Source organism: Puma concolor, chromosome E1, assembly GCF_028749965.1.
Source record: "Puma concolor isolate L17-30 chromosome E1, mPumCon1.1.hap2, whole genome shotgun sequence".
NCBI lineage: Eukaryota > Metazoa > Chordata > Mammalia > Carnivora > Felidae > Puma > Puma concolor.
This window is the reverse complement of record NC_141680.1, coordinates 36489680-36505434: the sequence shown is the minus strand read 5'-3', so window position 1 is coordinate 36505434 and position 15755 is coordinate 36489680. Positions and strand designations below refer to the sequence as shown.

The following is a 15755-nucleotide window of genomic DNA, read 5'->3' as shown; positions in this document are numbered from 1 at the left end:
TGTGGCACTAGAACAGTGCTACGTGGAATTGGCCCACGTTAGGGGCTGTGTGGTCTTTTCAAAAAGACCTGTGACTTCTTCCCAGCTGAGATGCTCCCACCAAAGAGATCCATGGGTACTAAGCAAATTGCAGATTCAGGCCTCGTATACTCGTCTCATTTCTATGAATGGAATGGTACATCTGTACCCACGTGGTTTAATAAGACTGCTCTTTGGACAGTTGGGTGTCTAGTGTGTGCCCCCCACCCTCCATCAGCCCTGAAGTATTGAGAATTTGGGAGATGAGGCCAATTTCATGTGCTGGGGAAGACAAGACATTGTGCTTGCCCAGAAGGAGCTATGGTATTGTATAGCTCAGTTCCATGGGGATTAGTGGCGACTTTGTAGCCCAGGAGTAACGGCTGAGAAAAGAATGACCATGTTCAGTGTGTTAACGTGGGTAAATGGGGTCAAACAGCACCCGAGTGCTTCCAAAGTACTGGTGGTTCTCAACTAGGAGTTTGGGAGGGTTGACCCAGAAGGATTCTAGATAGTGTGGTGGAAGGAGCTCAGCGTGGGATGGGATGACAGCCTATCTTGGAGCTAGTTGTCGGTAAGGGTGCCTGCCAACTTTGTTCTTTCCATCTGTTTAGTAAGAGTTCATTGCCGTGGGCTGTGCCTTGGCCGTTCTACAAGTTGTATGTTAAAAGTGGCCCCAAAGGTAGTTACTCAAGTCCTGCCATTTTATAGGCAAGTTTAAAAGTGTAAATAGGAAATGATAGTATGACATGCTTTTAAAGATGAAGCCTCAAGGCGGTGGCGCCGGACAGGCTCAGTCTGGAGCATGTGACTCTTCATCTTGGGGTTAGGAGTTCAACCTCCATGTTGGGGTAGAGATTATTTAAAGATTAAACAACAACAGCAACAACACTGGTTGGACCAGTGTGCCAAGGGGGTCTTGGCTTTTCCAGGTCTATCAGCTTACCCTCCCCCCAACCCTTTTGTAGTTCACATGAACATGAACATGACCCTGGCCGTTTGTCCTGACTGAACCTCAGTAGTACATACCTATGCCTGATCAGGATTGACCTACAACTCTACAAAATAAACTTGTGTTTATAGGTACCATACTGCACAATTTTTTAATGGCTCTATTTGTCAGAGCACTTTGAAATTTTATCCCGGTCCAGAGAAGTTCAAGACAATGGAACGATTTTCCAAAGTACCTACATGAAGTTAGCAAACCAGTACATGCACCCCAGACTGCATTGTTTATAAAACATTGACTCGAGTTGTTCATTTCTGGGATTTTCTAATAGGTCAGGTTTGCAGCGTGGCTGTTGTTAAGCAGGGCTTCTCTGTCAGGGATGGTGCGTGTGCTACCAATTCAGAGCTTCCATTTTTCATTGAAACGAGTTTTATTTCCTGGAAGTCCTGTAGTCTTAAAATGTCTTTGTCCTTAATATGCAAAAGAGATTTTTACAGTTTATAAATAGCATGTCAAATTATTAAGATGAAAAAGTCTTGATGGCCAGCGTCTTGGGTTCTTGTCTAACTCAGGCTGTTTCTGATTGGTTTCTCAGTCTATTCATGGTAAACTCAGCAGTTCAGAAGGTTTTTTTTCCTTTCTTTGATCTCTGTTGTAGGTTTCTAAGGGGACTATAGTCTCAAATTGATATTGCTGAAGAGAAAACTTCAGGCCAGGGCACTAAAAAAAAAATCCAGAAAATATGATCTTCCTGCCAATTCTTTATACTGTTAGCCGAGACACCAGTGAGTACTGTTTAAAGGTATTTTTAAAGCTTTAAAAAAAATAATGCCCAGAGAAGTGAGATTTTTCTTCTGAAATAAAGAATTGAGACCTGTGTTTTGAATCTGATAAATCTATAAAAATGCAAAACTATTTTGTGTCGTGAGATTACAAAGGCCGACTGTTGCTAAGCAGGTAAGGGTGAGTTAGTATTTTCCTTGCCAGGGATCATGTCACTTACTGTTAACCGGCCAGGTTTGCAGAGGTAGAAGGGGCCATATGCTTTGAACTGAGTCTTAAATATGGGCACTAAGTTATCATTCAGGCCGTTTTAAAGGGTTTATGAATTTAGGGGTGTAAGTCTGTAAAAAGCACCAGATTGAAAATGACCTAGCTCCTGTGTTTGGCTATCCTGTAGCCAGAATTTCCAGTGTCTTTTGTTTTCACATTAGGAATGCAAAAGGTAAATGATTAGATTCACAGAACATTAATTTTGCCCACTTAGAACCTTGGAAACCCCACCTTTCTGAGCAGCGTGTTTGGTGGCCTGATTTTCACTTGCTCTGGCTTAACCCCTCATTCACAGCAACTCACTTTTAGTAGATTTTGAGAACTCAGCTCTCCTCTGTTCAGTTCAACTTCAGTGAAGTCATTTTCTTTGGGCCTCTGAATTCTGACTTTAAGCACCAGCTCTAGATCACCCCCAAATTCATTTGTAAAAGAAACAATACCTAATTTAAAGCCTTTCAGTTGACATCATCGGTGATTATAGCATAGGTGATCCCAAGAAAATGATGAATAGACACGGAGCTTTTATTGGTGTATATCAACTTGAAGTTATCTGAGGCTTTTCTTGGGATGCTGGGCAAGCTCTGGGGTGTATGCCCCATTATACCCCCCAACAAGCTTGCAGTTTGAAGCCTGGCTAGGATTTAAAATATGCAACGAATATTTAAATGTGTCACCCTTGAGCAATCCACGGTGGGTGTTTGAACTTGCTGGTTATTTGGAAAGCTTGAAGGAAATGTTTAGCCCTGGGGTTCTGTGTCCTTCAGAAGCCTTTGTGCCGAGGTGCAAATCATCCTGTGTGACTCCTACTGTACCCCCCTCCCCAGGACTTCAGGGTGACAGGCCTTGAGGTAGTTCTACCGCCATCTTTTTTGGAGACTGTGGTTTGGAGTCTCCAAACTTCGCTGTCCTTAAGAAGGAGTAGTTGACCGAAGGTGGAAGGACCCAAATGGAGTTTGGCTTTGCAACATGGTCTAGGGGCTGAGTCCTCACCTAGACAGGCGTCCTCAGGTGTGGCATCACCTGGGTCAGTTGGCATCTGGACTGGAGCCTTGTTCCTATTCACCTGGGAAAGAATTAGAAAGCGTTGAACAGCAGCACCTCCGTGTTTGGTGCTCTGCCAGATCCGCCAGTTGAACAGGGACAATGATGCCCCCTCTCCACTCCTGCTCCGCAGTTCCGCCTCCTCGACCGAGAAGCCAAGTCATGAGAAGGGCAGTAATTATGTTGAGACTTGAAGAGCAATTTTCCTTAATCACGGCCCAAATCATGAAGAGGCGCCGAGACGCTATTTTTAAGTGGTATGTAATCTGGGGAAGAAAGACAATCTGGGTGCTCAACTCGAGCTCCTACTTAAATGTTTTCGGCACTGAGTGCTTCGTGTCCCCGGTTCTCCAGCAGAGCTCTACAGCTAGAAGAGTCCCTTTCTCGAGCATTTTCTCAACCAGAGGGAAGGGAAAGGAATGAATGTTCCTTTCCAGGTGCCAAGGCCTTTCCCATTCTTAACGGTGTCCGTCCTGCACGTGGAGAGTCTGCACCACGCGCGGTGCCCCACCCTGGGGAGATGATTAGAACCACCGCCACAGAACCCCGGAGTGGTCTCTGCCCTAGAGTTTACAGACGAGCAGGAGAGAGAGAGAGGGACAGGTAAATCAGGTGACCTCAGGTAAAGGTGAAATGTCAGTTGTGAGGGCCAGATACACAGCACGGAAGCACGGAAAGGGGTCAAGGAAGGTCTCCCTGAAGGCAAGGCCTTCGAGCTGACATCTGAGGGGTGAGTAGGCTTAACCAGATCCAGAAGGAAGAAGGGCCTTCCAGGGCTGGGAACAGCAGAAGGAACCTGTGTGGTTGGAGTGGCGCTTTTGAGGAAAGACAGGCAACCCAACATGGCCACTGGGCAGAGTTCGTGGGGGGCAGTGGCCAGGTTGGGGGAGCCCGTGCCGTCCAACACGGGAGCCGTGAGTCCTGTGAAATGAGATATGCTTATTTCATAAAAATACATAAAATAGGGGCGCCTGGGTGGCTCAGTCAGTTAAGCATCTGACTCTTGGCTTCCGCTCAGGTCACGATCTCACCACAGTTGGTGAGTTCGAGCCCCGCATTGGGCTCTGCACTGACAGCTTTGGAGCCTGCTTGGGGTTCTCTGTCTCCTCTCTCTGCCCCTCCCCTGTTCTCTCTCTCTCTCTCTCAAAAATAAATACATAAGCATTAAAAAACTAAAATACAACTTCAAAGACAGGAAAAGTGAAATATTTACTTTTCAATATTGGTTCTACGTTGAAATGATAATTTTGATATGCTGAGTGAAGTAAATATATTAAAATTAATTTCACCTGTCTTCACTTTTTTAAATGTGGCTGCTAGGAAATTTCTAATTACATGCGTGGTTTACATCATATTTTTACTGGACAGCACTGGTCTAGGTGAAAGATTTTGGCTTTTATTCTAGAACAACACCCAGCCATTAGATAGTTCTCAGCCCAAGGTTGTCCTAATCAGATTTGCATTTTGTTGGGGGAGGGGGTAGGAAACAAGACTCACTGTCCTCAAAAGAATCCTGTGGGGTGTTGACATCATTCCCATTTTCAGACGAGACATTTGAGGCCGACGGGTGAAGTAACTTGCTTCAGTTTGCTCCATGAGGAAATGGCAGGACCCGGATGTGAACAGGGCCAGCCCATCAGCGGAGCCCAGAGCGAATGGAAGATCCGCAAAACGGCTTCCCCAAAGCGGCACCCCCTACCAGATGGGCGACCCCCAAGCAATTGCCACCCCCCCGCCTGCCCGCATCTGTACCTGGATGGGGGTGGGCGAGAGGTTCCCATCTCTTGCCTGCCTGTGGCCCTCAGAACACGCCCCTGCCTTGTCTGCCTCAACTCCCAATTCTTGCTGGAATCCCTGCCAGGGGCCGAAGATGACAACAGAACCAGGACTCTGGTGGAGGTTATGCGGTGGGAGGGTGGGGGGAAGGAGTGGGACCTCACACTCCCGGGAGCCAAGGCTCCGAGCTCCCAACCCCCCAGCACATGCTCCACTGTCTCAGCTGACTTCACTTACCAGACGGACTGCAAGATAAAATTATTTCAAATGTCAAGCCAGTGACCACAGAGCATTGCATCCCAAGCGTGGGGCCCTGCACGGCTGCTGGGATCACAGGCCCAAGAAGCCAGACTTGCTTTGGACTCAAAAACTATTCTTTCCACACGGCCCAGGGCCTCCCAACCTCCCCCAGGACAGCGGGATCTGTAGTCTTGTCTTTGCCCTGCACTCTGAGCCACGGAGCCAGCCCCTCTCTCGGGAAGCCCCTCAGCGCTGGTGAGCCTGTCCGATTAAGAGACCCTGGACCGGGTCTCTCGAGGAGGTCAGAAAGCATGCCCTTCGAAGGCACGCAGATTTGGGTCTGAAGTTTTCCTCTGACGCAGCAGCAGTGGCTCATGAGATAAGTTACTTCACCTCTCCGAACTTTAGTTTTCTGATGGGATTCGTAATCTCTGCCTTCGAGAAGTTGCAAGGACCAAGGAAGAAGTGAGCGTCAGCGATTGCTGGCTGCTATTACCCTTCGTCACAGCTATGGAAGCTTGCCTTCCCCTGCAAGGACCCTTGGTCTGCTTCCTTCGCTCCCGGCTTCACCAGTGGCAGAGCTGGCGAGGGCCACCGGCCCCTCCCAGATCCCTGAGGACTCCATGGGAAACAGGTCTTCTAGACTCACCTGCCGGCTTCTTCGTGTCCCACGATCGGGACATTTGGCCACGATTCATCAGATTGGTGTCCCCTCTGGCATGTGTGCACGAGCTCGCAACCACATAAGCACCTCCAAAAGCCCCCAGTGCGTCCGTCTGCAGGGCAACAAGCGTGTTGTGTCGCTGGCCTGGTGAGATGGGGCAGGGGTTGCCAAGTTATAGACGGGCCAAGTAAGACTCAGCGGTGTCGTAAGACTTGCACGGAATGATGTGAGTGAAGTTCGAGGCTCCCTCCTCCCTCAGGCTGTGTCCATCAGGTAACACCCGTAGGCTAATAGTGCTCGCCCAAGGGAATGCGCCCCTGGAAGGCTCGGCCCCCAGCCCCCAGCCAGACCCAGGCAGCGTTAGCCTTTCCTCTCTGGAAAAGGTTAGCAGCTACTACATCAGGGGTAAGAAAAGCCAAACACTTAGGTTCTTGGATCGAACAGGCTTCTCGTCCTCCCCTGTTCCCTCCCCCATTTCGCCTCCCATCCTGTGAGGGAGGGAGACCAATCATGGCCCAAACCCCAATGGGACCCTCAAGAAAGCGGGAAGACCCCGGCCCACAGCTGGGAGACTCTGCCGTCGACCATGATCCCAGATCTCTTGATCTCAAACATTAAGCTGGAGGAGGCAAGGACCGGAGCAGGATGTTCGATGAAGGGTGGGTGGGGCTAGGCCAAGTCCCAGAAAGGGCTGCGGCCTCAAAGGGCTGCTGAGGATAGGAGCCCACAGGTCCGGGAACGACTCTCACATTTCATTTAACTCTCCAGGGACAGGGCATCAGAAGGCCGGAGGAAGCCAAGGAGATCATAGCTCACAGGTTCTCATCACCCAGGAAGCCTTAAAAACAGTGGGTGCCTGGGTCCCACCCTCTGAAGGGTCCTACATCGTTGGTCTGGGGTGCCATCTGGGCCCTGGAATATTTAAGAGGTCCCCAGCTGATTTTAATGTGTGGCCCCAGTTGAGAACTGCCGATTTGGTCAAACTGCTTAAGGGGCAGATGAGGGTAACGGAGACCCGAGGAAGTGCTCACTGATGGTCGCCTGGGCTGCTGGGCACAGGCCTGGGGCCAGTTCCGGGCCGCCGGGCCGCCGGGCCGCAGGGTCGCCAGCCCGACGCTGCCTCCCCTCGGCATGCGGTGGTGCCCTTTCTGCCAGGAATGGAGGAAGGTGGGGCTCCAGCAGAGAAGGAAGCAGCCTGAGAATGGGGAAGAGAATGCACTTTGGCCAGTCTGGCCACCAGGGTGTGGTCAACCATAAAAAGAGCCATTCTTCACCTCGGTCACCTGAGTGGGCAGGGGGCCTAGAGATGAGGAGGGGCTGGAGATAAAAAGGCTTGGACTAGGGGCGCCTGGGTGGCGCAGTCGGTTAAGCGTCCGACTTCAGCCAGGTCACGATCTCGCGGTCCGTGAGTTCGAGCCCCGCGTCAGGCTCTGGGCTGATGGCTCAGAGTCTGGAGCCTGTTTCCGATTCTGTGTCTCCCTCTCTCTCTGCCCCTCCCCCGTTCATGCTCTGTCTCTCTCTGTCCCAAAAATAAATAAACGTTGAAAAAAAAAATTAAAAAAAAAAAATGCTTGGACTGAGGGGGAACCTCCATCCATTTCCATTCACAGTTCTGTCCATTCACTCACGCGCTCCCCATTCACGGATCCCTTCATTCACATATTCACGCAACAAGGCTCACTTTTTCTTCTCATTTTCGGAGCTCTCTTTTTGGGTCCCTTTTAATGTATTTAACTTGTTTTCAATCAGAATATTACATGCTCTGGTTTCAACCGTCTAATGTTGCTCAAAATCAGGGCCATTAGCTAGGAAAAAGGCAAAGTGCCTGGTGGGGAGGGAGTCGCACAGGCCTTGGTGTGTGTGGGTCTTTTTCATTCATCATGCCAGGCACTCCGTGGCCCCTTTTATTTATGCCTTAGCTTTAGGGGCGCCTGGGTGGTTCAGTCAGTTAGGCGTCCGACCTTCGGCTCAGGTCATGATCTCACGGTTCGTGAGTTCAAGCCCCGCATCGGGCTCTGTGCTAATAGCTGAGAGCCTGGACCCTGCCTGGGATTCTGTGTCTCCCGCTTTCTGCCCCTCCCCCTCTTGCCCTCGGTCTCTCTCAAAAATAAATAAAACGTTAAAAAATGTATTTAAGGGGCACTTGTACCCCAATGTTTACAGCAGCACTTTCAACAATAGCCAAATTATGGAAAGAGCCTAAATGTCCATCAACTGATGAATGGATAAAGAAATTGTGGTTTATATACACAATGGAATACTATGTGGCAATGAGAAAGAATGAAATATGGCCTTTTGTAGCAACGTGGATGGAACTGGAGAGTGTGATGCTAAGTGAAGTTAAGTCATACAGAGAAAGACAGATACCATATGTTTTCACTCTTATGTGGATCCTGAGAAACTTAGAAGAAGTCCATGGGGGAGGGGAAGAAAAAAAAAAAAAAGAGGTTACAGAGGGAGAGAGCCAAAGCATAAGAGACTCTTAAAAACTGAGAACAAACAGGGTTGATGGGGGTGGGAGGGAAGGGAGGGTGGGTGATGGGTATAGAGGAGGGCACCTTTTGGGATGTGCACTGGGTGTTGTATGGAAGCCAATTGGGCAATAAATTTCATATTAAAAACATTTTTTAAATGTATTTATGTATTTTTTGTGTGGGGGGGCGTAGCTTTTTATTTTTACATAGTTTCAAACTTACGTAAAAGTTGCAAGAATTTATACCCTTTACCCATGGTTCACATTTTGCCACATTTGCTTTAAATTTTTTCTAAATATGTATATATATGTATGTGTGTATATACACATTCCCCCCCCCCCAACCATGTGAGAGTAAGTTGTAGACCTCATGTTCCTTTCTGCCCAAAGACATCAGGGTGTCTTTCCTAATATGAAGGCTATTCTCTTCCATGGCAGGATACAAGGATCAAACTCAGGAAATCTAACATCGATATAATGTCATTACCTAAACCTCAAATTTTATCAATTAACCCACAATATCCTTTTTTGCTTTTTTTTTTTTTCTTCCTGGTGCAGGATTCAATTCAGGATCATGCACCGCATTTAACAGTCAAGTCTCATAAATTTCTTTAATCCGGACTAGTTCTTCAGCCTTTGTTTTTCATGACATTGACATTTTTGAAGGATCCAAGCCAACAGTTTTGTCATTCTTCCCTCAGTTGGCTTTGTCTGACATTTCCTCATGATTCGATTCCAATTAAGCCCTTTGGCAGCAATGCCGGAGAAGTTCTGTCCTGTCTCTCTTAGTGCGTCCACACCAGGGGGCACGTGTTGGTTCGCCCCATTTGAGGGGACGGTGACTTCAATTACTTGGGAGAGGAGGCGTCTGCCAGGTTTTCCTCTGCAGGCTTTGTTTTCCTCCCTTTGTAATTAGTGTGTATTTTATGGGGAGATATTGTGAAACCCGAGTTTTCAGATCTTCACCCCTTAGTATTTAGAATTCATTGAAGACTTTGGCTTGAAGCAATTGTGACACGTAATAATTGCAAAATGGTGATTCTTGAATTCCATTATTCTTTAAATAATAATATACCAGGGGTGCCTGGGTGGCTCAGTCGGTTGAGCGTCCGACTTCGGCTCAGGTCATGATCTCACGGTCCGTGAGTTCGAGCCCCGCACCGGGCTCTGTGCTGACAGCTCAGAGCCTGGAGCCTGTTTCAGATTCTGTGTCTCCCTCTCTCTCTGCCCCTCCCCTGTTCATGCTCTGTCTCTCTCTGTCTCAAAAATAAATAAACATTAAAAAAAATTAAAAAAAAAATAATATACCAGATATTATATAAATATTTGGTATTCTACTGTAAGGAAGAGATTTCCTTCTCATTCCTTCATCCGTCAGCAATATGGACTCATGGGTTCTTATTTTATATGGTGGGTTATGAGCCATTACTATCATCATTTAAAATTTTTTAAAAATTTTTATGGTTTCTGCTTTAAAACATTTTATGTATTTATTTATTTAAAAAAGTTTTTTTATGTTTATTTTTGGGAGTGCAAGAGACAGAACATGAGTGGGGGAGGGGCAGCGAGAGAGGGAGACATTCCGAAGCAGGCTCCAGGCTCCGAGCTGTCAGCGCAGAGCCTGACGTGGGGCTCGAACTCGCAGACCGAGAGATCATGACCTGAGCTGGAGTCGGTGGCTTAACCAACTGAGTCACCCAGGCGCCCCAAAGATTTTATGTATTTAATCTTGACAACCAATGTGGGGCTCAAACTCATGACCCTGAGATCAAGAGTCACACACTCTACCGACCCAGCTGGCCAGGGGTCCCTATTTTGATGTTCAAATGATCCCAAATTTCTACAGTATGTACTTCCCATATTCTGTGACATATCTCCATCATTTTATGAGCACTTTCTTAATTTCTGGCACATCAAGATGTTCTGGGCTCAACTTGTGCCTCCCCACCCCAGCCCTGGAATCCGTCGCTGCTCCAAGAAGCCAGATTCCTTCTAGTGGGGAGTGGGGGGGTGGGGGGGAAGAGGTGTAGTCATTCCTACAGAGATGCCAAGAAGAATGCATCGGGACCCTTTCAGTGGACAGAACTGGAACCACACATATACACTTGCACATACACACATATGCACGGGCTTCCATATCGACTTCTGTGTTTATGTATGGAAGACCCCAAGTTCATTACTGAGACTTCCACCTCCATCCCCCAACATCGGGCTCTCCCTGGCTTTCTTCAGTCCCATATTACAACTCTCTCCCTCAACAGTGGGAAATCAGGCTCCTAACCCCGTTAATATATTTACTCATCTACTAATCCTACGATCCACAGAAAATAGTTCCAGTGCTGCTTGTTTGAAACCACAGGTTCCGGGGTGCCTGGGTGGCTCAGTCGGTTGAGCGTCTGACTTCGGCTCAGGTCATGATCTCACGGTCTGTGAGTTCCAGCCCCGCGTCGGGCTCTGTGCTGATGGCTCGGAGCCTGGAGCCTGTTTCAGATTCTGTGTCTCCCTCTCTCTCTGACCCTCCCCCGTTCATGCTCTGTCTCTCTCTGTCTCAAAAATAAACGTTAAAAAAAATAAAAAAATAATAAAAAAAGAAACCACAGGTTCGTTGTTTGTGATTGTGCTTTAGAGTTCTTCCCGAACCTTGTCGATACTTTTTTAAGCATATGAAACATGGCGTGGTTCTAAGAATCGAAACTGTACAAAAATGTATATTTAGAGAAATATCATTCGGCATTTCTGCCCCTTCCATTGGGTTCTCATCTGTTTCCCGTGGGAAACGAATCCCCGTAGTTTTTTCTCTTTTAAGTTTATTTATGTATTGAGAGAGAACGCGCACGCGTGAGGGGGGAGAGGCGGAGAGAGAAGGGAATCTCAAGCAGGCTCCACGCTGTCAGCGCCGAGCCTAACGTGGGGCTCGATCCCACAAACTGTGAGATCATGACCTGAGCTGAAATCAGGAAGCTGACGCTCAACTGGCTAACCCACCAGGTGCTCCCTATCTCTGTAGTTTTTGAGCCATCGTTTCTAGATTTCTTTTTGCAGAATTAACCAGGTGGATGTTTATTTTCTTGTTATTTCTTCTTTTCTTACAGAAAGAGTAGTACATATATTCTTTTCTACCTTGCTTTTTAGTCACTAAACAATCCATCTGGAAGTTATTTTATTGTATGTACGTATGTATTTAATTTATTTTTAAAGATTTTATTCTCAACTAATCTCTACACCCAACATGAGTCTCAAACTTATAACTCTGAGATCGAGAGTCTCATGCTCTACTGACGGAGGCAGCCAGATGCCCCTGGAAATCGTTTTATATCAGTTCCTAGAGATCGCCTCCCCACTACCTGTATGGGCATTCTGTAGTCGATTCAATTAATTGCCTACATACAGGTATTCAGCATATTTCCAAAATTTTGTAATTATAGATAATGCCGTAATTAGTAATCTGCCTATGTATTTTTTTATTGTTGAAGGCTTATATTCTGGGTAGATTCCTAGAAGTAGCATTGGTGGGTCACAAAGTAAATGCATACATGGTTTTGTTAGACATGACCAAACTTCTCTCCATTAATGCTTAACCATTTCCCGTTCCCTCCAGCCACATACAAGAGTGCTTGGCTCCCCATGGCCTCACGAACAGACGGTTGTCAAACTTTTGCCTATCAGATATAAGAGATGCCATGTTGGAATGTAGATTTTACTATTACTGAGGGATGATGAGGCCAAGAGATCAGGAGACCACTAGCACTGGGAAGGTAGTGTTACTCACAGTTCCCAAGAGGAAGGGGACATGGTGTGCCACCTGGGGCCACACAGAAAAGCACCAGGTTGGTCAGGAGGCAGAGGCAGTGAGACGGAAGTGTAGACAAGAGCCTTTATTTCAATGGGAAGAATGGCTAAGCAGGTTTAGGACTGGCTGGTCTGAATGAACGTTTCACTGGGCTCCGGGGTATAGAGGCAGCCTAATCGTCTGGTACCCAGCCCTGGGTTGTTAGGGCAAGTGGAGAATGGCCCAGAGCGTGGGGGCTTTATACCCTGCCACATTTGCATTCTTCTGTTGTTTTGGCTTTATCATTTAGCCAAATGGCCTTTTTCATTGTTGAGAGAGAATTCTTCACGCGCCTCTGGCCTGAAGTTAGCACAGCGTAGGCATTGGCTGTCTTTGTCTGGACTTTTTCAAGGACATTTCTGGAGTGAACAATCTCGGAAGTTAGAGATAGTGTCTCTCTCCAGAGCCAAGGGCAGGTTTCTTTACTGTCAGTGTAACAAAGATAATGACTCCTTCTGGGTCAGGCAAGCCTACTGACCATTATAAAAGATTCTGGTTCCCTGAGGTCAGGGTCCTCCTTTGCAAGCTGTTTTTTTTTTGTTTTTTTTTTTTAATTAAAAAAAATTTTTAATGTTTATTTTTGAGAGAGAGACAGAGCATGAGTGGTGAAGGGGCAGAGAGACAGGGAGACACAGAATCTGAAGCCAGCTCCAAGCTCTGAGCTGTCAGCCCAGAGCCTGACGTGGGTCTCGAACCCACGGACTGCCAGATCACGACCTGAGCCGGAGTCGGATGCTTAACCGACTGAGCCACCTAGGCGCCCCACAAGCTGTTTTATTATGATGATTTTTTAAAATTGTGTGTCTTACTTTGAAAAAAAAAGAAAAAAGATTTTAATGGCTTTGAGGAAGGTATTGAGATACCAAAGACCCTGCACCCCCAGGCCGCACCTTCCCTCAGCTGTTTAGTTTTGTCTCCTTGGGGAGAAGGGACATTACTGTGGCCATACATGTTTTCTTCGGTCTTAGAAGCTGCGAGAAGGCTCCCTAGAGAAAGGTGCTGACTTTGTAGCAGACATACATGTGGGGCTGTTAACCACCTTGTATAGCGCTCCCAACCACGAGGGTGGGTAGAAGAGTCCCGGGGCTGTTGCAGGACAAGAAGACTTGAATTTAGGATGAAGGGAACAAGGGCCAGTCTGAGAGCGTTACTCATTGGGGTGGCGGGATTGCCTATCATGGTGTCGCCACAGGACAATGTTGAAGCGGGTAAGAGCGTGTGAGGCCATCTGTGGGCTTCTCCCCGTGGCCTTGTCCCGGCTTCATTTCTCCTGGACTGTGGGTGTCTCCCTCACCCCAGGAGGTTCAGGCAGGCAGCCGGAGGAGCTGGGGGTGGGGAGGGTCCTGGCACCTGTGCAGCCCACCTGCTGCTTTGAACGGTGGGACTCCCCCTGCCTGACTTTCCTCTGCATCTGTGTGCTTGTTGGCTGCTACGGCATTTGTTGTTTTTTATTTACAAAGTAACATAAAGTTCCTGGTTAAAAAAGAGAAAAGTCAAAACCTCAAAAGCTTGGAAAGTAGAAAATTCAGTTCTCCAGGGCACCTCCCAAGAATCTCCAGGGTTCCCACGAAGGCAGGGGCCCTGAGGTGTGCCCAGCCCGTGGGACGGACCGGTGTCTGGGACCCTGGGGTGCCCAATGTTTATTGAATAAAGAAAGGAATTATGAACGAATGAGCAGTTTGGGAAGCATTTTCCAGTATTTTCTCTCTGTGCCTACCAGCGTAAACATAGAAAAAATATGGGGTCATGGTATAAATGCGGTTCTGAATGCTTGAAAAAAATTGAACAATTCCTTGCGGGGGCTTGTCCCTGTTACTTTATACCAGGGTTTCTCAAGTGTGGCACTATTGGTGTTCAGGGTTGGGTCAGGACTCGTTGGGGGCAGTCCTGTGCACCACAGGATGGACAGCATCCCTGGCCTCCGCCCACCAAGATGCCAGTACCACACTCTCCACTGAACAATAATAATACAGGTTTCTAGGTGTTATCGAATGCCCCCTGGGGGGCAAGATCGCCCCCCACTGGAGAAACCATAGATTTACAGACCTGCTTCTCTTCTTGGCTCTCAGAGTATTCCAAGAGTGTGGCTGTGGGATCTTTAAGCTCATTTGTCAACGATGCTGAGTTGTTTCCGGTCCCTTGCAAGGGGCCCACCGGAGCACTTGTGTGTTTCCACAGGACACTTTCCAGAAGTGGGACACCGCTGAGCTGAAGCCGGGGCGCCCTCGCATGCATCTGTGTCCCCAGCGAAGAGGCATGACAGGGCCCGCCTCACTGCGGGCTCCGTGGCGATGGGAATTCACCTCTCCAGTCGCTGCCAATTCGATGCGGTTTATGGGCAGTGGCATTTCTTATTTTGTTCTCTTGTAGAACTGTATTGATCGTTCCTTCCAAGAAAATGTGAAGTAAGAGCAGTGATCACCAGGAGCCCCCCCCATGGGCTCCGACTTGAGTGGTGTACTTGGACAAACGCTCCTCCCAGAGATAGGTACGTGTGCGTTTTCGATATTAACTTGCTTTTCAAGTGCTCCGCAATGGGGTCTTAACATCCTCTCTGAACAGAAGGTTGTTGATGAGAGAGCATTAAAGTTTCTAAGCGGTCGGACGATTTTATTTCGACTTTGATTATTTATTCCTAATGTGTTCAATTGTGGTGATGAAATACAGGGCTGGTCTGTACTGTTTCTTTGGGAATTTATTGAGATTTTCTTTGCAGCCTAAGTCAATTTTCATAAATGTTCATAAATATTACGTTACCTCTAGAACGTAAGTGACACCAGGGCGGAGACGACCCCCCCCAAATCCCCCCACAACTGTGTCCCCAGGGCTTTGAATGATATCACACACAGTTGGTGCTCAATATCAATCTGTTGAATGAAGAGTGGATGAAGGGCACTGGCTGGCTCAGTCAGAAGAGAGGGCAACTCTTGATCTCAGGGTCGTGAGTTCAAGCCCCACGTTGGGTGTAGAGATTACTAAACCATAAATAAATAAGCTTATAAAAAAAAAAAAAGGAGTGGGTGGGTGGCCCTTGTAAAGATGTATTCATTGTTTGCAACATACAACTTCCAAGAAGGATGATTATTTTCTTCCTCTTTCAAATATCGGATCTGTTCAGGACTGAGAGACGCTTCCGTTTGTCTCCTTTTCCCTGCGTTTTCTACAGTTTCTGCTTTGTATATGTTTTTTAAACATCTTAAAATAAAACTCACACACCGTAAAACTGGCCCACTTCACAGCGCACCATTCAGGGGTTTTTAGTCCATTCCCAAGCTTGTGCAACCATCGCCGCTATCTTACTTCCGAACATTTTCCTCGCCACGAAAAGAAATCCGGCAACAGTCACCCCTCATCACCCCTCCCCCCAGCCCCTGGCAACCACGAACCTACGTTCTGTCTCCACGGATGTGCCTGTACCGGACATTTCTTTTAAATGGAGTCCTGCCACGTGGCCCTTAACGACGCAAAAGGGTCCCGATTTACCCACATCCTCGCTCGTACCTGGTGATACCCGTCTTTTTTCATTTTGGTCATCCTAGTGGCTGTGAAATGCTGTATCTCTTCGTGGTTTTGCATTTCCCTAATGACTGATGACCCTGCGCATTGTTTCTTGTTCTTGGCCGTTGTATGCCTTTTTTTGGAGACCTTTCTACTTAAATCCTTTGCCCATTTGTAAATCGGGTTGGCTTTTCAGTGTTGGTGTCGTAAGAGA

General features: G+C 47.5%; 1 protein-coding gene across 1 annotated transcript; it reads right to left on the bottom strand.

The window, feature by feature from the left end:
* On the bottom strand, positions 1-2485 carry ANKRD40CL (ANKRD40 C-terminal like; the record flags this gene model as incomplete). Its single annotated transcript, XM_025916070.2, is given in 3 exon segments — positions 1-1321; positions 1324-1437; positions 2252-2485. Coding segments are annotated over 3 exon segments (378 nt in total), but the record flags the coding sequence as incomplete, so codon positions are not given.
* Positions 2486-15755: the final 13270 nt, after the last annotated feature.